The 23,195-nt window shown below is 43.7% G+C and overlaps 1 protein-coding gene across 2 annotated transcripts in view; it reads left to right on the top strand.

The window, feature by feature from the left end:
- Positions 1–23,195, top strand: part of KAZN (kazrin, periplakin interacting protein) — a 246,363-nt gene that overhangs the window by 52,421 nt on the left and 170,747 nt on the right. For both annotated transcript variants that reach the window (XM_076355910.1, XM_076355909.1), the window contains exon 2: positions 17,991–18,148. In XM_076355910.1, the coding sequence (XP_076212025.1) occupies positions 17,991–18,148 (158 nt within the window). The remainder of the gene's footprint in view (positions 1–17,990; positions 18,149–23,195) is intronic.

The raw sequence follows: 23,195 nt of genomic DNA, 5'->3' as shown, positions 1-23,195 counted from the left end.
TCTCTTCGCTGTTATCGCTGGATGAGTCACTCGCTGCTTCCCCACTTCACACTTGGAGTTTGCATAGCCTGGTCGGTTATGACCCAGTTCGGGTAATTTGTCCTCATAATGATTCACTTATCACTATCCAGAACCCACTTCAGCAAAACACTTAAATGTGCTTTAAAATGCTGTACTTATGACGAATTAAAATAAGCACTTGCTTGAATGGTCTGGTGGTGGGGAAAGTTGTGTGCTAATCATACTTTTCCCTTACAGATGTTACTGACAAATGTTCCCACCTTACAGCTTTTTGCAAAAAGTAACAATTGGAGATAAGTAAATCCGATAAGCAGAATCAAATAACAGCAGCGTGTCATTCCCGATTAGATTTGACATTGTGCTAACATCTATCTTCCAGAAACTGTGTTGCACTGATGCAAGTTTTTCCTGCTGGAATCTGGCTCTAAATTATAAAACCGACCAAACCATGCAAAAAGACTTATTTCAATTCAAAAATCATTGATTTGCCGGAGAACAACAGAAGGAACCAGGTTATCGGTGGATACTTTTGAAGCATTCTATTTAATCATTTGCCTTTTGCAAACAAATGCAGAAGAAATATTAAGTAAAATTGCTTCAATCTGAATGCTGCTCCACATGGGGAATAGTGCTGCAGCCAGCACTGTTGTGATTTTTTTTTTTTTTTATATATATATAAAAGCGTTTACGAGCTGAGTTTGGACAGTGAAAAGTTCTACCTGGGTCCAAGAAAAGTTCTTATGTTATTACTAAAAATCTCCTATACATCTTTATTTGAACCACATTGGAAAGTGAACCTTCACTAAATAGGTTGTGGAAAGTTCTAATGTGTTAACAAGTTGACTGACTCTGTGTCCCAGTAAATACTTTGTTTAATTTGCATTTGTGAGAAAATTTTCCTGTTAAATCTGCAGCAGTGTGAGCGCTGCGGTATGCTGCATAGTTTCAGGACAAGACTTTTACACCTTATTAGCGCTGCAGTAAGGGAAAAGTACTTTAAAGAGCATTAACGGGGAAAAAAAAAAGTCATTAAAAACATATTTGTCAGCTTTCAGAGATGCTAATGAGCAGAAACATAATGACATATTAACAGCTTGAGATCCTCTCCTTTTCCAGGGAAAACTTTAGCCTCGCATACTTCTTTCATCTTGGTGTGGAAATGCACGCTAACGAAGGCTCTTTTCAGGACAAGAGCTATTTGAGGGTTTAAGATGTGGCAAAAAAAGCTGTATGTGTGTAGCTGCTCCTTTATTTCGTTTAACATATAAATAAAAGCCATTAGAAAGAGCAGCAGGAGGAGGCTGTGGAAAAAGCCAAAAAATGGGGGTCTTGTAGCTAAACGTTATTTTTTTGGTGGTGGTGGGAGCGTGGTGACATGTCACACGAGGAGGAAAAACTGCGAGGAGGCGTCTGATATTCTCCTCGCTGCAAACATTTCTAAGGCTGAGGAGCAATTCTGTGGGGAGGGAGGTTGTTTTTGCTTTTCATTAGCCTAATCTCGTCTGAGTTTAATAGCAAAAACATGATAAACCTCATGTTCTTTTCATTAACGAAACCTGTATCTATTCTCCTCTAGTTCAGCATGTGCTATCTGCTGGCATTATTAAAGAGTTTATCATTTTGACTCCTCATGCAAATCACAAAGGGGCTGGAAGGATTTGATCCGCAGCTGAAGAACTGATTAGGTGAATCCAGTGGACCCGTGCACCATAATTGGCACCTAAATACGCTTTAGACAGATGGTGCTGTAGATTGTGCGAGCAAATTACTTCTTGACCATGGCTACTTTTCTTCCGCGTATTATTTCATAGATTTAAATCTATCCTTTATTCTTGTCAGAATACCAATGGAAGTATTTTAAAGGGTAATTTTAAGCTATTTACTTCTAAAGGTATTAATACAGTAAAATGAATCAAAATCACAGTAGACATAAATTTATAATGTGTTCTTGTTTGTCTCGGTATAAAAGCAGTATCTGTGTGTAACTCAGTCTGAGAACTATATCTGATACAGGTTTCCATTTCTATCAGAGGAAGATGGGGGTGCTGGTCGACAGCCGGCTGAACATGAGCCGGCAGTGTGCCCAGGCGGCCAAGGCGGCCAATGGCATCCTGGCCTGTATCAGAAATGGTGTGGCCAGCAGGAGGAGGGAAGTGATCGTGCCCCTGTACTCGGCACTGGTGAGGCCGCACCTCGAATACTGTGTTCAGTTTTGGGCCCCTCACTACAAGAAGGACGTGGAGGTGCTGGAGCGTGTCCAGAGAAGGGCAACGAGGCTGGTGAGGGGTCTGGAGAACAAGTCTGATGAGGAGCGGCTGAGGGAACTGGGGTTGTTTAGCCTGGAGAAAAGGAGGCTGAGGGGAGACCTCATCGCTCTCTACAACCACCTGAAAGGAGGTTGTAGCGAGGTGGGGTCGGTCTCTTCTCCCAAGTAACAAGCGATAGGACGAGAGGAAATGGCCTCAGGTTGCGCCAGGGGAGGTTTAGATTGGACGTGAGGAAAAATGTCTTTACTGAAAGAGTGGTTAAACATTGGCACAGGCTGCCCAGGGAAGTGGTGGAGTCCCCATCCCTGGAAGTATTTAAAAGACGTGTAGATGAGGCGCTTAGGGACATGGTTTAGTGGACATGGGGGTGTTGGGCTGATGGTTGGACTCGATGATCTTAGAGGTCTTTTCCAACCTTAATGATTCTATGATTCTAAGAGCAAGGGTTGACGGCTGAAAATTTATGCAAATAGACAATCTAAAATGAGCTGACCTTTTCAAGCGAGGGAACTTTCCAGTGCACTGATACAGCCTATAAATGTACTTATCTTGCCTTTTTCTTACATTAACTTCATAACCTCTGATGACAACTTAATGATCATCAGCAAAAGGGCCCTTTTAATGAGAAACATGAAGAATACATGTAGTCTGGGTAGACCGTTAAAATATAATGTTGAAAATATTGCGTACAGATAACCTGTGTGTGTTTATGCTGTATGTGTAAGTGCAGCATTGCCAACTCCACGCATTCAAACACTGTGATGGTTCAAACAGCATCCGTCTCCCACCTCTCTGAGAGCGTCTTAAAATCATCTTTGAAATGTGGTTAAAATACACACTTTGATTCTCACGATAGCATTTTCAGTCTGTGCTCAGCTGCATTTAAGATGTAGCTTCCCCAACACCAAAGCGGAGCTGTTCAAACCGTTGCATGTTTCCAAGAGAGGGGCTCTGAGAAAATAAAGAGCTTCTTAGGGGTGAAATAAAGTCACAGTTGCTGTCAGCTGCAATCAGAATAGAAATATTGCAAATGGTGGTTAAAAGGGAGGAGGAGGAGCCTCCTGGCCACCTCGTCTGGTCTCGCTGTTGTTTGGTCTGCTGCTCCATCCAGTAAATCGGGAGTAACACCAATGAAATGAGTCAACAGAGTCCCACAAATACAAAGCACTCTGCAAGGGGAAAAATCAAATTGCTATAATATGTGAATCGCTTCTTGCCCCCCGATACTCTCTACGTGTTTGTTGTGTTTTATGAGCTGCTTTTCAGTTGCCTTCTTAGCCAAAGCAATCCTCCAGCAGGATTGCGGGAGCAATTCCTACAGCTGAGGCTTTTGTAGAGACCCACTGTGGCAGCTCACCATAACCTAATTATGAGCCAGCTGCGAGTCCACCACTTCTAAGGTGTCCAGAGAGTCCTCCCCAAAATGCAAGTCATTGCTGGTCTTTGCTTTTCACTGGCTACCTTCTATTTGCCCCTGAAAAACTGACTGAACAAAACACATGCTTTAGCTCACGCTATCAATAAGCGTCTGAAGATTTTCCTAGCTCAGGATTTACTCACGGAGGAATTTGGAGTTAATGGACCTGTATGCGATGCTGTTGCTAAGAAACCCTGCCTTGCCGCTGTAATGTCCTTTTGCAGTTTGGCGAGTGCCTCCCCGATGGAAACGCTCACGTTTCAGCCTCTCCGGCTTGTCCAGAGGAGGGTGTGCTTCGCTCGCAGCTTGCCCAGCTCAGCCCTGCAGTGCCCACGACAAAATGAAATAGGAAGCCAATGGTCCCCTCTTTTCTAATCACATTACCTCTTGGTTTCTGAAGTCCTGAAACTCTTGCCTGCCCTTTGCATGTGCCTGCAGCCGATTATGTATTTACTGTCTGGGATTTACAGTGCTGCAGCTTTTCATGGCAGCGAGCGTATTGCCGGTCTTGCACGTCTTGTAGCTAGGAGATGTCGTAACCCGGCCAGAGACAGACGGACAATTTTAAAAGCATAACCCATCCGTTTTACACTGGTAATACGCAGTTTTCTTGTTGCCATGGCAAACCTGGAAAGAAAAGCAGAGAGAGATGTTCAGGTGAGGGAATGCTGCCTCGGAGGGGAGGCAGAAAATAGGTTTGGGGTCGTTTTCTTTTTAATGGGGTGCAGAAATCCATGGGAATGAAACCAGAGGCCTGTGCTGCGGGAGTGTCCTTGAGCCACCACCGTCTGTTGGTCTGAGATTTGTATGGGAGAGGCCAGGAAACCTGCACTGAGTCCTTATAGGCTTCACGAGACTTCATTTGAAGGGATGGGTTTTGTCCCAGTCTCTGCTCCGGGTGTGCCGGTTGACACCAGGCAAGCAACGTGGTTCCTCTGGCTTTCCCTTTCTGTCTGTGATTTCTGATACGTGGGTGGAAGGGAAACGCTGGAAGCTGGAGAAGAGGAGGGGGTTTCAAAAGACCAGGGGTCCCTTTTATGCAAGGGTTTTCCAGTGCTTTTCCCTTCCCCAAGCTGGCAGAGCAGCCCCGCGGGTATCTGGAGCCCAGCGCTTCGCCCAGCCGTTGCTGACTCAACCCTTGTCAGGCTGGCCTTCTGCGAGCCTGAAATCATTGCGAGACGTTGAGAAAAAGCAATGCAGAGGGGGAGACACGTCATTCTGCGTTACACCGGCATAGATAAGGGTGAAGTCCACCAAAGACCTTGAAGTTACTCTGGTGAAAGTAGAGGTGGTCTCTACGCAGCTGGAGCTATTTGGGAGGTTGTTTCTTATTTGCAGAAGTCCGAGCATATAATATTTTACATTGCTATTGAACTCTAGCAGGTTTGGTGCTGATCTCACCCTGACTTTGTAAGAAATAGAGTAAATAAACCTTTTGCACTGTGTGGTCTTAATTCACCCTCCCTGTCTTCTAAGAACCCCCTAAATATGACGCCAAAATTAGTTTATGGAGCTGTATTATCGTTTTCCTCTCTTTCTGTCTTTTTGGTTGTAATTAACAGGGACACTTTCTGTCAATCAAGTGTCAAAATGAAATGCTTTCCCTTCATCTGTCAAAATGCTTGTGCCAAAGAGAATGGTTGTTCCCTTAAGCAGCTTCCAGGGGAGAACACAGAGCGATGGGCTGGGTTATTAACAGGGCGAATTAACTTTTAATGTTAATGTTGTTGTTTAAGCATGTTCGGGAGCCTCAGGAAGATGAAAGGCTCTCAGAAACTCAAAGTCATTCTCACCGCCAGCTGAAAGAGAGTCTCACACAGGGAAAAGACAGTGGGAGCTGGAGCTGCTTGGCATCCAAAAAGTGAGACTGTAGGATGTGTCCGTCAGCTCCAAGGGTTTTGCAGGGTAGATGGGCTACCAGGGCAGAGTGGTCATGGTAGCATAAGGTTCAGATAATGCTACCCCCGCCCCCATCCACTGAGGATCTCAGGTGGATTTTGCAGGTGATATCCAGTTTAGGTAGGATGTGTCTGCACTGATTGCATTTGCAGCTCAGGCAGCAAGTAAATGTGCTTCCAGGCCTCTCATCTTGAGGCATCTCCCACCCATCGAGGGAGCTCCAACCTCAAAAGCAAGTTAAATGCCAAAGTGCCACAGTTGCTCCAAGACTCAGGAGCCAAAGAACCGTGGGCGTGTTTGAAAATGAAATGAGTCTCTGAGTCACTTCAGGGGTTTTGAACATTTTAATCAAAACCTTTTCTATTTACCTAATATTCTGTGTTACGGAGCAGGGGAAGGCGTTTTTCTTTCTTTCCTGCTCTGCTGCTGTTCTGGTTTTACCTGCTTCACACACTGCTGGGGTATTGCAATGATCTCATCTCTCCAAGTGCCTGGCTGCAGTCCGAGCTGCTTGCTTGGACTTGGCACAGGAACACGACTGATGGAAAATCCCAGTCCTTCCAAGCCTTGCTTGCAAAATGCTGCTTCCCCAGTTTCATACCGGATGACAGTTACTCCTCTTGTCCTTTATTAAAGTTTAATTTCATTGCCTTGCCAAACAATCTTGCTACAAAGGCTGCAGATGAAAGTGAGGAAAGGAGGTTAATGCAATGTGTTATCTCTGTCTACAGGGATATTTGTTTTTTTTCCTGCTTTCCTATTGCTGAAATAAATGCCACCAGCGAATGTTTACAAATGCAGCGTGAGTAATTTATATCTAAAATGTGAGGTCGGCCATGAAGTCAAGGTTCAAAGCTAAATCACAAAACCTAGGAAAGTCAAAACAAAGAAGGCATTGTCTTCTGCAGTTAGGGAAATTTAGAAACAAATTATTTTCCCCCTGATCATCAACAAGAAAAATGCACTGAGGCTTTACTACATGAAAAAAAGTTACGAGGTGCTCCCTCCCTGCTGAAAATCCCACCGATTCAACAGAGGTAAAAGCACCTTAGTAGGAGCATCTAGAAGACCTAATAAATAAAAAATAATGATTCCAGCTGAGACAACCATTTGAATACTATGTAATTAGTGTTGAATGCTCTACTTGTTCTCTTTTTGCTGAAAATGTCATAATTTTGACAAATGATTGTGCTCAGGTAGAATGAAAATAACATTACTGAAAAGAAATGGAAAATGCCTCTGAAATTCTGTTAAAATGCCATCCTGAACACAAGAGGAGGTTATGCTTGAACATCATCAAGATCTGTGTGTTTTCTAAATGAAGCTTCACAATTGACATGCCTTTCAAAATTAGATTTTTTTTTTCCCCCAGTGAAATAAGCATTTCTGTAGGAAGAAAAAAAAACAAACCCAAGAAGAGTTCGGCACATCTCCTGCCATCCCTTTTTACCTCTGACCATGGCAGGAGCTATTCCAAAATTTCTCGTTAGTTAAGATGAGAAAAGGCAGAGCAATTTGCCCGTGATCTGGGCAGCTGCCTCGGAGTCATCCCTCGTCCACTCTGAAGTACACGGGAGCTTCAGGTATCTTTATTTTGGCTGTGAAGCACGAGCCTCTCCTGAACCTAGAGCAAGACTTGCGTTGCAGTACTTCTTGTGAAGGAGTATAGAAAGAGTAATTTCCTTCACTGCAGCTTGTATTTCCCATTTATCATAAAGCCAATTAAATCCCATTTTCTGGAAAGTCAAACCCGTCAGTTTTTCTGACCGCTTGGGAAAAGGCCAGCGCACTGTTATACTGAAGAAATAGAAACATGAAAGATGTTCTAAAACTGCTGCTTGAGTTACTTGCTCTTACTTGTAGGGAAAGTTAAATTTCAAGCTGTGGATACAGACATAGTTGATCACAGGATCATATTCTTTACAAAGAATACTCTCTTCCTGCGTTTTATGGACATAGTTAACAGAAATAACAAGTTTAAATACTGGTCTGAAAAATCTGCTTTATTTTAGGAGGAGTTTATTCAATTCTGTGCCCATAAAAATAAATGACATACTGAAGAAGTGTCTTGAATGTGAAGATTTTGCTCCAAAGATGTAATCGTGTCAGGGTTATTAAATGCTGAATATAGTCCCATTTTAACTTCAATTGCATGAATATATTTCTAGATGCTTATTTTTATTCCACATAAATAGTGTTGGTGATATTGAATGTAATAACTGGTACAAGTCAGAATTGGGCAGTAATTGACACAGTAACGTCAAAATTGCATAAATTACAAATAAGCCAAAATATCCATGGCATTGTACATCCACAGATGACATTCTCCCATGGTTTGAATAGTTTAAATGAATAAAAAAAGTCTGGATTTCTCAGGCCGCAAAATGAGGTAATACTACTTCTGCACATTGTGGATGATGGGTCTTGGATGAGAAGGAAATGCAGGAGTAAAACAATTTACAGGCAGGAACTGACAGTGGGTGGCTCCGCTGACAGTATCAGTGCAGATGCAGCATCTGGTGTGGTCCTCAGTGTCACCTTTATCTGCGGCGGGAACCAAATCCCCCTCCCAGGCTCCCCGAGACAGCTGGTTTTGTGCGAGTGCTTGATAAAACTTGACCCTCTGATCCGCTGTGCTCAGCCGAGGTTTATCAACCTGTATGTTTCCAGTGTTTGAATTTTAGCTTTTTATAATGCTCTGCCACTACAGGTTCTTTTCAAGATAGAATTGCTAAGCCCAGCGTTTTGTTAGTGTCACATCTTACAATTTTAAGTAGCAGAGCTGCTCAAGAAGGCGGCTCCCAAGGAAATTTAAATACTTGCTTTAACAGCATCCTCCATCCCTTCTTTCAGCTACAAACAGCAAACACAGACACATTCAAAGAGAGATTTGCAGGCTGCCAGTTTTCACGACTTTATTGTAAGTCTCATAATCGTTGACATTTTTCTTATGTGACAAATCTGTTGGTTTTGGTTTGGTTTTTTTTTTTTTTAAAGGTTCTAACCTTTCTGGTTAAGAGAAGTGGAATCTTAAGGGCGAAACAAAGATCTCAAGAGCTGATGTGAACAAACTCAGTTTGTTTAGTTTCTACATCTTGTTTTTTAAGCCAGTTTTGGGTTTTCTGGTAACCCTCTCTGGTTATTGCGTCCCCAGCAGATTGGCAAGACAATATTCATTAGTCTCTCAATACTCACAACAACACGTAACTCTGCTTCACACTCTTCCAGATGTTTGGTGGGAAACAAATCAAGCTCAGTTGCCTTCTAACAATTTCAGTTCATTCAAAACCCAGAAAAGCCTGCGATTTGTTAAACTCCCTTCAGGAAGTGTTTTCTTCCACCTTTGACACCGAGGAGACGGAGCATCCTGTTTGCACCAGGAGCTGCTTGTTAAACCAGAACAATTCCTAATTTGTAGTTGAATAACAGGGAAAAGCCAAACGAGGCCCTCACCAGTGGTGGCGTCTCGCGTTTGTGGTTTATGATGTTTCTGTGGGCTACAGAACTTGGATTTACGGGTGGGAAGCTGAAGCGCTAAGGGTTTAGGTGACCCATCCAAGATCCTGGAGCCAATTTTGGGCAAAGTAGGAACCAGTCCTCCTGTACTCCATCCAAAGCCCAGCAACACCATACCACTGCCTGTGTGCAAGCACGGATGGGCACCGCTCCTCTGAAGTCAATTTGCAGCAGCTGGATATCTGGCCCATGCTGTCTTTGTGTTGGCATACGTAATTTCTGTTGTTCGCTTCCTTTTTGTCTAAATAAAGTAGCTATTGTTTATGAAATATAATAGTTGCACAGTTAGCTAAAGAGGCGGCAAATAAATGATTACCCAATAGAAACAAGAAGGCAGCAGCTGTAAAGCTGGGTGCCACCATGCCTTGTCCGTCTTTGCGAAGGTTTTTTTGGTTCTTGGCAAATTTAAACTGAGTTTCTCTTGCAGAAGTTAGATTTACCGGTTTGGCGTCGTGCCTCCCGTATTTCTCAAAGTTTGACGTTGTTCCTGGGCTGGCCATTTGTAGCTCTCTGGGGAATGAAACATCTCAAGTATTTCTGTAAACAACAATAGTCCAGCCATCAAAGTTTGGAGTCCCGTTTGCTGGAGGAGTCGTGAGCTCTTTTGGCTCAAAGTGCTACCAAAAGCAGCAGGACCCCATTGCTGGCTGCTGTATTCTGTGCTCTGACTCAGTCTCCCCGTCGTAAGCATAAACATAGCAGAGAAATTTATTTTCATTTTGGGTTTTTCTTTTAGGGTGAGTGGTAATATTATTTATTAGTCTAACTAATACAGCCTGGGGGGGGAGGAATAGGGAAATGTTTAGGCATGGGAGCACTTCTTCAGCTCGCTGATATTCTCGTAGCTCTAGCGAGACTATTACCCAAAGAGAAGCATATTGTTTATTTTCTAAATGACCCCTGGCAGTATTTTAGCTAGAGTAAGCACCGAGCCTTTTAATTTTTAGAATTTTGGCCAAACTCTAGATAACTTCAGCTCACTACTGAGAGGCATTAGCTATAATTTACAGATGAAGAAACTGAGGCAGAGAAGAAAAGTCCTTTCCAAAGGGCTGATAAAAAAAAAACCCAGAAAGACACAGCAAAATACAACAGCTCTTCTTTCCCTGCTCGGCGCAGGACTACCTTGGATACGTAATCTCTGGACATGTTGAGCAACAGGTGGTTTCTCCAAGGAGAATATGGACATCCACCCTTGCAGCGTGGTTCTGAAACTCCCATCCTTTTTCTACTCTCTACTAACATATATGCTTTTCGGTGGAGGGGGAGTGTAATGAGAAATTACAAAATTTGTTTCTGTGTTGCTGGATTTGAAACAGGTCCATGTTTCTAAGGACAGTTTAAAATTGACATTTTAATTGAAATAGTTAAAAATTCAACTTTGAAAGAAGCTTCTGCACCATTAAAAAAAACAGGTGTCAATGAAAATCTTTTTACACTTCTTAAAGAGCTGCCACGACTCCACAGAGCTCCACTTCTTGATGTCATCTTTTCATTTCCAAAAAGGTCAGATTTGTGAGAAGAAACTAATAAGCTGAAAAAATGACCAGCTTCATTTCTGAGCATGTTTTCCTCAGGAACTATAGGGCCATTTATTGGTCTGATGGCTTTCTTTTGCATCTGGGAAGCTCTGAATGCAGCTCTTTGCCACTTACACACAAAACATTTACAGCCCAAAGAGGCCAGCTCGTTAGTAATTACTGTAATGAGTTCTTCACAGTGTTTCTCTGAAAGGTGATTGAGCCCCTAATGCAGACACCAGATATTTTTTCTTCAGTTAATGGTGTGGTAAATTATTCCTGCGAGGGGACTCATTGAATGCCTCCTTTGAAACAAGTTAAAGACCACAAAGGAAAGAAAAAGCTGTAGGTCTCCTGCCAGTAACAGGAGAAAATTTTTATGGAGTGTTTCAGATCTAGATCTTCCCCGTGTTTCTGCAGGCGGGCAAGAGTCTAAGGTTGTGTCGTGTAAACAGCGACTGGCACGAGCGAACGGATGGGGCAGAGGCTGCAAGGTGTATTTTCCAACTGCAAAGACGCGGGACAGCTTGGGTAAAGGAAAACGGGCTCATTCTGCTCAGACAGAGCTGCTGCCTCGTGATCCCGATGGTCGTGGGCTTTGCAGATCAGCTTCTCATCTCGTTGGAAGAGAGAGGTGTTAAGCCAGTGCAATACTGGTACGAGAGAGGGGGGAACGATTTTCACGAGCGTGGCTTTTACAACGGGAGATTTCTTCTGCTGCTAAGTGAATAAATTGATGTGTCCAAATGCAATTAGCAAATGCTACAGTGGGAAAGGCTTTCTAATCAGAATCATTAATCAGGCAAAAATGAACTGTTGCATGTCTTGCATGTCCTTTTTTTTTTTTTTTTTGGACCCAGCAAAGGACCCATCAGCCAACCTCAGTAATATAAATAAGGATGGGCATTATTTATAATTTAGCTCTATAAAGATCATCTTTTTATACATCGTATGTGTCTACATGCCATAACCCTGAACTGCCTTGAATTTCCAAGCTTACACCCGCAGGGCTGGCTGTATATCGGTCCCAACGTCAGGATTTGGAGCTTTCACAAGAACACTCTGAATTTCTCCCAAAACCTGCGCAGAGAGAAGCAGCCATTGCCAGGGCGATGAGGGAGTATTTGGGAAGTGGCCGGGATTTAGAGGAAGGAGAAAACACGCTGCTGATCTGCATGCAGTCAGTGTCTCCATGCCATTAATGCCCCAAATCTGCGGGTTGCCCGAGCGTCAGAAGGGGGAGCCTCGGCTCGGTGCTCTCCGGTGTGTCTGTTGGTATCACCTGGCTCATTGCTGAGAGCATCTCGTAAGGGTTGCGGCCAAACGGCCGGGGAAATGAAACCTCGGAGCAGCAACGGCCTGGATTTTCCTTGTACCGTTTTGGTGAAAAGTGAGTGCATTTGGAGAGCATCCTCATTGCGAGTAGGGCCGTTGTTCTTGGGAGTGAAGTTGCACAGAAGGTTGTTATTTGGTTATTTAAAAAAAAAAAAAAAATTAAGGAATTTAGTCAATCGGCTGAGCAAATCAGTTTTAGCGGCTCTTCAAAAAGAGGTATCAGCTGGGGCTTATAATGTGGGAGATGCTGAAATCCTCTGCTGAAAGGCAGCCAGGTGCTTTGGGGGCCCTGGGCGTTACAGAAACCTGTGGCTGACCCTGGTGTGGTAGGGCAGATGAAATGGGGAGAGCTCGTAAAGGAAAGGCCTGAAGCGCTTTGAATATATTTTTTTTTTTCCTCTCTGCAAAAACAACACCCGTAGATGTTATTCGAGAAGCTGTTTGGTAATATTAAGCAATAATGAATTGCACAATTTTGCCCACACACATCATTGCCTTTTGCTGGATAGTCAGAAACACTCATTAGCAGGCGAGGTTTCCCTGGCAGCCCGGAGCTCTAAAGACTGCTCTGCGCTCGGCTGGGACGGATTTTCAAAGGATCTGTGCACACAGTGTGGCTTTTTGGTTTTTCTCTCTGTGGGAGCAAACCTCCAGTCGTGGTGGCAAGGGCTGACTGCTTACAGAGAAGTCCGACTTAAATGTCTTCTCTAATTTTTTGCAGCAGTCAGCTGATGAGCCCAGGAATCCTTATACCACATCCCTTGATAAAATTATGATAGTGTCCGTCCTCTTTCATTTAGTCACTCCTGCTAGCGAGAATTAATTTTAGACTCCGCTGGCTTTTGTCAGTAGATCTCAGGATATATTATCTACAGTTTATTTCATTTTGTACTCATCTGGGCAGTAGCTGGAGTGTATAAAATGGGGTCTTCTGGAATGACTTTATTGCTTCAGCCTCTTCCTTGAAGTAGTCTTTGGTGTGAGTATATTTTTTCCTTTGTCTCCGACAGAAAGCAATTTCCTTTCTGCCCTTCACATCCTACAGTCTCTGATGATTCACACCCCGAAGCGCCCTGCAAAAAAAACCCAACTTTGTTGACCCGTTCTTGCTTCTGGGGTGGCAAATGTTCCTCGCCTGAAAAAAACCCCCAACATGGCACATCATCTCTGATAGCAGCAGTGCAAACCACTGTTTCTGAAATATATAATTTTCTCCCTTCTCGTAGGTGATGTCAAAGCACTAATGGAGGATTGTTATGGTTTCTTCGCTTCTCGAAATTGTTCCTCGCAGCGAGGAAATGGTGAAATTGGAACGGGAAAAGCTGGGAAGCCAACGGGGCTTTGATAGCTGTAACTTTTACTTAGCCGGTTGTCTTTCTTGCAGCATTACTGATGTGTTATCAACCTGAAGCCAAGAAGACTGATACAGCAAGGGAAAATTGTTGTCGTTATTTTTTTTCTTTTTTTTTTTTCTTCTTTTCTTTCCTTTTTTTATTTCTTAGGGGATCAAGAAGTATCTTTTAATCTGAGCTGAACATATCTGTGTTTATAGTTCAAGTGTTGCTCAGCAGAAATGTCTAAGGCTTAACGTTGAGAGGGATGGAGGGTTCGCCTCATTATCCTTCTTGCTTAGATTTTTAGTGGGCACAAGGCAGGAAGTTCCTCTTGATTTAAACGAGAAATATCAAATATCTTCTGCTTATGAGAAGGGCCCTTTGGAAGTTGCGTTGCAGACTGACACAGGACATCCAGAAAACCGGTGCCAGAAATTGTTTGGTTTTTTAGGCTTCCTTTGTTTTAACTTTGTGTGTAGGCCGGAGGCTCGGAAATCCATGTTTTACTTTCATGGGGAAGATTCAGATGATTTTATTTTCAAATACACTTTTCATTGTCTGCATGGAAAAAGGTTTGTTTTGCTAAGCAGAATTTAAACATAGCGCTACGGCAGATGCTTATAAAAATCAGCGCGAGTCAAATACTGATCTGCTTTTTCCCCATTCTTACTGGCAAATATTTCTTCTGATTGCTCTGGCATCTCTCTAAACCTAGAGAATGACAAATGAGAGAAGCGTTTGCCCCCCAGAGCTTGATGTGCCACAGAGTGCTCAAACACCGCAAAAATTCCCAAAGGGTAGGAGAAGAAGTATCAGAGAATATAGAGATATTGCTTCAGATAAGGAGGTTAGAATAACTTAGGGTAATATAATTTTGTTTGTTTTGAATTACTTTAAAATCATAAAGCCTGGGAGAACTGCTCCACGTACCAGTTTCTGGTCACGGTCAGCGTAAATCTGGAAGGAAGCCATTAGCTCAAGGAGGATAACTCTGGTATACATTCATATTACTAAAAGCAGATGCGGGCTTATGGCTCCAGCCAAAACTTCGGAGTATAAAAAAAAATGATCTGTCCTCAATTCTTCATTGGTCAGAAAGGATGGCATGAATCAATACTCATGCATTAGCGCTGGGAAGATGGCTTTCAGGACTGACGTGTCTGATAGAGATGCTAGTGCAGCCTGGGAGCGATAAGAAAATCAAACCTGCTGCTGCCTGCGTGCAGCCGTATACCTGCTGTTATTCTGTGTGAAAAACCTACAGCTTCCTGGGGCTTTTGAGTGTTGGTTGGTGTGAGGATATATGATTATAAAGTGATTGCTTCATGGTGACTTGGAGAAACGTAGCTACCTGTGGTTTCCATCGCACCTGTGTGCCATGCTGCTCCCCAAAACCCAGCGTCCACAGCAGAGCATCGCTCTGAGGTACCTCCGCCTTCACGTGCGTTGCCCCACGAGAAGGAGATGTTTGGTTTACAAGCACGATGCTGGCCTGGGTTGTGATGTACAATGGTGTGCGACATACGTAAGTCCCACCCATAAGTAAAATTATTATGTAGTCAAGACAGGTGTAAGCTTTTGCTTGCAAGCCATCAAATTTTTGGTAAAACTGTGTTTGGAGAGTAATATGGTGCTGGAGAAACCCTTGTGTGCCTGTGAATGGAGGAATGCTAAGCCCTGATTTTCTTCCTGTCAAGAAATAAACCCAACTTCTCTAAGAAGGCAAAAGCTCTGTGCGGCTTTTAGTTCCTCACTTCCCCATTTTCGTTAGAGGGGAAAAAAAAAATAAATCACATCAGCACCACACTCTTTGCTAGAATGAATCCTTCTGCCTGACTTGCAGAGATTTATAATAGAAATGCTGACAGAACCTGATTTATAATGGTGTGAACAAAGCCATGGTAATGGGCCTCGGAAAAAAGAGAAAGTGCTTAAACTTTTAGATGGCTGAGTATGGGAAATGGATACAGAGGCTTTCCAGAGGACTGTGGGCAGAAGACTAAAAATGTTGTCCCTGGCATTGGTGCAGGACATGCGTGTTGTCAAAATACGGGTAGGAGGATACCAGAAATCACTGGTCAACGCGAGGACCTCACCGAACAATTTGCGCGCCCACGTTGCAGTTTTATGCATTTGTTAGCAATAAGCGAACACCCCCCAAATCCACTTCTGCCTCCCTCTCTGCGGACGGTTCATGCCTCCGCGGTCAAAGCGGGGTTTGACGGTGGGTCTGCTGCCGGGGAGGCTCAGTCCCCCGCGGCCGGGTCCTGCCGGCTAAAAAGGCGAGGGAGGATTTGTGGTGCAGGTGACTTTTGTCTACGTGTTATCAGTAAGTTTTGCTCTGGAGAGAAGCACTGAAATGTTTTGGCCGGGGGCAGCGTTTCTTGAGGCTCCTTCATCTTCTTATTCGGTTCAGCTGTAAATGAGGTATCGACGTACTGAACTAAATGAAAACAGACCTTACAGAATTGTCGGTAACAGCTCTTGATCTTGTCCAGTTTAACCTCAGAGTAGCAAAGCAGGAAAGAAATATAATTGTAAATTGTGGGGGGAGATTGTGGGAGGAAAATGCAGCTTTTAGGCACCCGGTCTGTAATCGCTGCGGTGCAGAGGAAGGGCGGCATGAGATGCGTCAAAGCCCTCACATCTCTTTCTGGCAATGACCAGGACAGAGTGTGATGGAAGAAGGCCCAGATTTCACATAATATACATGATAAACTGTGCTGTGCAGAGGGAAGAGAAACTGTGATGGGGGAGAAAGTTCCCAAGTGTGCTGATGGTCACGTATTACTTAAATTTTAATCACGAGAGAAGCTGCTGGTCTGTTGCATGACCAGCTTAATATACTATCCACCCCAGTGGAATACCTGTCATTATGTTGATTTGCTGTAACTTGAAGGTGCCAAGGATGCAGGACTCAGTTGCTTTGGTATGGAGGGAGCAAGCCTCCGTTCTGCTCGGTGGAGCGATTTGCAAAGCTGAAATCCCGGTATTTGCGTGGTTCAGGGAATCGAGCTGAGCGGCCGTCCTGCTGTCCAGGCTGCCGGGCTGCAGCCTCGATGCTTTTCCAGCGAGCGCAGTGCCCGTGCGTGACCCTCTGACGCCCCGAGCCCCATGCTGTTGCATGCTTGTGAAAGCTGGAACTGGTTCAATTAGTTATTCCAAAGCCCTTATCTTGAATATAATTTATGGTATGGTTTAAAACGGACCCATCCGTCATGGTCAGCCTCAAATACCTTTTCTATTAGCGGTGAGGTACATGAATACCCCGAACTGGGGAATCCTCCCGATCCCCTCAGACTCTCCCCAAGGCTTTGTAAGGCACAGATTTTGTTTTCTTTTCTTTAATCAAGAACAAACGCTCTCAGTAAGGAGGATTCTGTTCTTTCACTCCTGCATTTTGGAGACATACCTGTTATTTGTTATGGACCTTTTGTCTGGGGAAGATTTGCTCCTTAATGAGTATGGTTTCTGGCTAATCTTTGCTACTTTGAATTTTGTGGTAAGATCTTCTTTGGACAGAACTAGGTCGAGTATATTTCAATTGCCTCATGTTCTTAAAATGGGTTTGTCAGAGAGTCCTGCATAACACATTGCCTTATTCATAAACAGCCTGAGCAAATCAGGATTTGCAATGTGTACCGCTGAAGCACAGTTCGGCGTGTGACAGTGATGTGTTACTCTGAGCCGCAAGCGTATCAAAGGGTTTCACTGCGTGAACCACCTGCAGAAAGAAAATACGCTGAAGAATTATTTGAGCCTCATTTATTTAATCAGCCCACAGTAAAAATGAAAACTCAAAACTTGCGATGGTTTAAAAGCAAACTGCATCGCAGACTTTTCAAATCTGTCGAAATGCAAAGCTGTTCGTGGCGCAGAAATACGTTTTGCCATTAGTTTGTGTCATTACAGCCTGTATAAATTGCAGCATCATAAAGTGTGTGAAATTGCTGGGGGACTTCTGTGAGCCATGAAGGTGGAGACTTCTGATGTGTGGACTGGGAGCAGAATCCCACTTATACCTTATAGGGTTTTGACCCTATGGAGGAGAATTTAAAAGATTAACAGTGTTTCAAATACCAATAATCAGGAAGAAAGAAAATGAACAATATTTTAGTTGTTGGTCCTGCTCTCTCCTACTCTAGCTAATAAAAAGCCAATTTTTACCTATAGATGCATGTATACCTATAGGTTATTTATAATTATTGATCCTTATAACAATAGCTCAGTACTTTTCAACTTGCATTTACTATTAAAAATACAACTTGGGTGCTGCAAAACTTTATCGCGTAAGAAAAATTGGCTGCAGGTGGATTGATTGGAGGGAGCAGTGAGACTGCAGTGTTTCGATTCTGATTGAATCTGCTTGATATGATATGGTTCTGTGATACCTGGAAGTAGCCAAAAATTGACACTATAGCGTTAATTTAGACCGCATCATCCTGTTGTTGTTGCTGTTGCAGTTCTCCATCAATATTTGATTTTATGGTAGTCACCAGTCTTTACCATGCCTTTGCTGGCCCTCTCAGCAGAGAGGACAAGGGAGGTAATGGGGAACAATTTCATCGACACTTTTGAAAAGGAGAGCGCGCTCTGTAGCTCATTTCAAACTGAGAAAATGGTGTCAGCTCCCTCCAGCACGGTTTCATTCCCGTTTTGCTTTCCTTCTCTGTCTCCGCAGCCGTCGAGTCGCTGCATTCCTTGAACGACCAGATCTCCCATTTTATCGTCAACAAATCAAAAACGCTGGATGAAGACGAAGATGCCTTTTTGCCCAGCGAGAAGGAATCTCTGAAAAATGCCATGATGCTGATGAGGCACCTCCTAATGGATGCGCAGGTAGGAAATCAATAAACTCCCATCTCTTAGGACACAAGGAAGGCACGTTGCACAGATCCAGAGGCAGTACGTCAGTTTTACGGGCGGTTTTAGCAGTGGAAAACGTTAGTCCCTGACCCTTGTTTAAAACTGACTTTGGCTTCTGAAATTTGCAGCTGCGGGAAGGACATCTCGATGCACAGAGCATGCAGCTTGTGATGGGCCTGGAGCTCAGACTTAGGGTTGAAAATTGCTCTGAAGTTTCAGGAGCAAATGCAGTGATATACCCGTTGATGGGAATCCAGCGTCAGCCCTAGCAAAAGAAAATCATCTTGCCACTAAGTATCTGTGCTGAATGCCAGTTTTAGAAGTGCCAGACACATAACTGAGCTGCTGGTTTAGCCATGCTCTAAAATGCCGGTTAAAAGTAATGAAATGATGTGCAGATGTTTCTTTGTGCCTTTGCTGCTTCGACATAAATTCTCTCACTCTGTAGGTTTACTGCGTTACAGTGTGCTTCCTTCATCCTATAAAAGAAAACCCTTTGAAATATTCAGTATATTTATTTTTTTATATTCCCTTTTAGTCTCTTTTTGTAAAGCCTGGATGGAAAATGGCAGCTTGTATTGGAGGGTTGTTTTGAAAATAGGGTGGTCTCCTCTCCTTTCTCCTCCAATAAGCCCTAAAATCTGGCAAAGCAGGTCTGAGACTGTCCTGAGCACTTCAAAGCTCTCCAGGGGGTAGCGATCCCACAGGCCCTGCTCCACGCTTTGATGCTCTCAAGGGGATTTTTTTGTTTTTCTGAACATCTTATTGGTATTTCCCATACTACAGCTTGTGCCCATCGCCTCTTGCTAGAAGCCTAACGAGAAAATAAAAGAGGAGGAAATTATTCCTGTAAGGATTAGTAAAATAATCTTGTTCAGGGCTTTTCCTGATTGCTATCCCATGCTAAGCCCGGGTTGCCATTGCAAATACCAACACGGGTCGGTGCCTATAGTATTACTGCAATTACCCAGCGCGCCGTTAACCGGCTGGTCCCCAGGGCCCCGGTTCCTGTGACTTGCTGCCAGCATTTTACAAGTGCCTAAATGGAGAATGTAAACAGAGGAAGCTACACATTTTCGTGTTTTATTCCCATATTCTCCCATGTGGAGTCTGGCGGTTATCTTATCTGCTCCTCTCACTTTCAAAGCCTTTGGTCCTAACTGCTTTGGCTAGTAGGGATCTCGCTGCATGTGAGAAGTGGCCTGGGAATCCCTGGTATTACTGACACGTGCGTTTTAATGTCGGATATTTTTGCATGCGGAGTCAATCCAGGCTTTGGAGGCCGTGGAGTGCACAGCGAGCAAACCATTACAGCTGTGCTCAGGATTTCGTTTCTGAGTATGGCGTTCATGTCACTTCTGTATGTCTTTAGCCAAGTCACCACTATTTACCCCAAACCAACGGATGGGACACTGCTGCAACGTCATGGAGAGCATGAAGGGTTAGATTGTGCATTTGGATTTGCTCCCATAGCCTGTGCTGCAGGTGGGAATACCTTTGGCAAATCGGGCACGAGAGTAGGCAGATGCTTACAGGCATCTGCATGTTGCAGATTAAAATAAATATGGGGCAAAAAGGTACCTATTGATAATCCCCTTGTGCAGGAATTCTTTTTTTAGCACCTGAGAATTGCTTTACTACTTATCAGTTGTTCTGAATGCATATTAAGCATTGCCTGTGACAGAGTGACTGATTAAGGAAATGCTAATAACAATAGGGAAATGTCAAGTGCTCCTGCATCCTCCTGATGCACCTGGATCTCTTCCCAGAAAGGACAGGATGTTTTTTTGCCTGGGATTTTCAAGTTGGAAAGATGACAAGGTGGGAAGTGGTAGCGATGAGGAAAAGGGTAGAACTAAACAGGTGACAAGATCAAGTACAAAAAAACCCAATAAAATAAATCCTCAGAGGAATGAAAGAAACATGAGGCTGGCAGCAAGCTACCCGAACAGGAATATCACTGCCAGCGTGTGCATATAAAGTATGTACTAACCCTGACTGCAGAGTGCCCTATGGCTCTAATTACACAGGAGGAAAAACTATCACCTATGCAATTATTTTCCTTTCTTTACCTGATCTCATTTCTTCCCAGCTAGTGTTTTTTATGGGAAGATGGAGCCCTGCAGTCCTAAACAAGATTGATTGTGCAAAGATAAGCTGAAATCCAGTGTTTGGTCCTTTTACTCCCTTTCCTCCTCTCTTGGTGTGGACCTGATTTTGGCTGGCAGATAATTTGAGGAGAGAACATCCAGCTTGAATTTTTGTGTAGAAATTAGCTGGACTGCTAACCCACCAGAAGTGACTGATCAGAGGGGATGGTTAATGGGCATTTCTCACTTCTCTGACACTATTAATCTGCTTTTAAAACACAGCCTGTGGGGATGCTGTCTCATGCCTGCTGCCTTTCTGGTGTGGAGAGAAATTGTACAAATTTTAGTAACTCTGCCTGGACACCGGCAGGCCAGGAGGTATGGCCAAAGCAAAGGCTTCAGATCCACCATGGATCTAACTTTGATCTTGAGTCATTTTTTTTGGCTTAAGATGAATCACGAAACCGATCAAATGTTGTTTTCCACTTTGGAAAATTCTGTGAGCGTTTTTAGACCAGGCTGCACCACGGACCATGTGCATCTGCCTGTGGAGGTGCAGGTCCCCACTCTCAGCAATGTACCACCAAGAAGACAAAATAGCAAGGATGCTTATCAGTGTGGAAAAGAGGAACCACAGGACAGAGGCACTGGGGAGTTTGTTCAGGGTTTCACAGCCGTATTTTTTCATAGCCAGGATGTGGACTCCACACTCCTGAGTGCCAGCCCGGTCCCTTCATTAGACCGTATTTATTTCTCCCTTGGCTACTTGGAAGAACCTCTTTCCCCCATCTGTTTTGTCAATTTACTCTACCTTTCACTGATTTTCATGTCTCAGTTTTTGCAATATTGGCGTACGAGCAACTGTGACAGTCGTGACTATGGCTTTATAGGAGAAATTTGCCGTGCTGGAGGTCACGTGTTGGTAAACAGAATGGAGAAACAGCTGTTGAATGGGGAAAAAAATCATCTCCTCTCCCATATGTGACAGGGCTTTCTCCTATGGAGAATGGGGCATTACCTTGCATATTTTGCACTCCTCCTACAGAAATGCCTACAGAAATGTCATTGATGTCAACTGAAGTAGCATTGGCAAAGATGAGCGTAAGCGCGGTGCCGGGAGCTGCAGTGTGGGCTGGCCGAGAGGAGACTGCCGGTACATCAGCCCCGTCTGCGGTATTAAACTGCATGTGGGGATAGGTAATAAGCTGTGTGGAGTCTCTCAGCAATAGGCTGTCAGCTCAATTCTGCCCAGGGAAGACAGCGATTTAATGAAAGTCATTACAGTCTGCTGGGATCTCTTGACCCCGGTGGTCTCCATCCATTACACACCCCCGGATAGGATTTCCTCATCACAAAAATACCCCGTCAGAGGGATCGCTCGCTGACCGGCATGCTTGCTGCCGAGCTGGCAGAGCTCTGGAAAGGGAGCCTCACCCTCCCTCCGGGTGAGGGTTGGAGCTTTGCATCCAGATTGCTCGTTTCTCATACTTGTTTCAGGTTTGCAGCAGCTTCCTGACGTCAGCCTGGAGGTATAAAGACATCACGTTCCCCTAACCAGCGCTGAGCGAGTCATCATCTGCATAGCTGACCTGAAAGGGGGGAGAAATCCGAGAGGAAATTGAAATAGTGTTACATGAACTAAAAGGTGTACTTAGATAATGCGGGTGCATAAAAGCAGATGGAAAGAAAAGGTGCATTTTTTCTATATGACATGTTCCATCCTCCACATAGTATAGGAACGAATAAACAAATTCATTTCTGCCAGACAGCCCCGTGCAAGATGCTATCGCAGGGATACAGCAGCCTATGATAGATGGTCATTGTTGTCAATCATTTCTGACAGTCCTATTATGCTCGGAAAGGATGTTTGCTCTGTGCATGTTGTTTTATAATCCTCAGAGGTGGAATTTTATAGCCTAGCAGTGTTTTTTCCTCAGACGTTTCCCTAAGCAGGATTTATTGCTTCTGAGACACACATGATGTGAATCCATTATACCTTCAAACTTCAAATCTCCCCCCAGCTTTGCCTAAATTACTTTTGTTTTGCTTTGTTTTACTTGACTTTCTGTTTCTAATTGCTATTGTGAGAGACTTAACTGGCGTGGAGCAGAAGGTGCATAACGTCTAAGGGCTGAGTCGTGCATCAGCTCTAATCTAGCAGTTTGCCGAAGCAATTTGTCTAATGAATTGCAAAAGCGCACCCAGGCACCAGCGTCACCCTTAGATGCGGGTTAATATTCTCTCTTACATGAAAGAACGCATGTAAAATAGAAGACTTTTTTCCAGATGCCTGACCTTAAAAGCCAACCTTTCAGAAGTTCAATGCATTTAGTTACTTCCATAAAGTGTTTAATTGACTTCGAGTGGATTTTAAGTTCTTGGGGAGAAATACCATCTTTTCATTCAGTTCCTTCCCCAACAGTGCTGTGATTATCGTCAGGGCCCTCTCGGGTCTTGTTATAGAGGGGATAAATGGACATAGAGACAATCTCTTGGCTCGGACTGGACTTTTCAGATGCAGTCATACTACAGATGATAACTTCAGAACAAGATGAGCTTAGTAACCTTGTGGAGCACCCGGCTTAAATTTAATTGGATTTCAGTTGTTGACTAGGCGTGAGAGCGTGAGGCTGTAGAGATATTCAGTTGCTTCTCTGCTGAGGGATTTCATTCTTAGGTAAAGAAAGAAAATAAACCTGGTGGTACTTCTAGCCAAAGTTGTTAACAAAATGGTATGGTTGTTGCCCAAGAATAATAGGGGGAAAAACCTTTTGATTAACTTTTTTTTTCTCTTTAAAATCTGGTGTTCTAGCACTTTACCTGAATAAAATGGCTCCAGCTCTCACTAACTAGTGGGACAAACCTTTAGCAAGTGTTTACAAAGACAGGTCTGTAGATATTGCTGAAAGTTGATAGTAGTCTGGGTAGAG

Source organism: Aptenodytes patagonicus, chromosome 19, assembly GCF_965638725.1.
Source record: "Aptenodytes patagonicus chromosome 19, bAptPat1.pri.cur, whole genome shotgun sequence".
NCBI lineage: Eukaryota > Metazoa > Chordata > Aves > Sphenisciformes > Spheniscidae > Aptenodytes > Aptenodytes patagonicus.
Note: the sequence above shows the minus strand (reverse complement) of the source record. Positions and strands in the feature narration are given on the sequence as shown.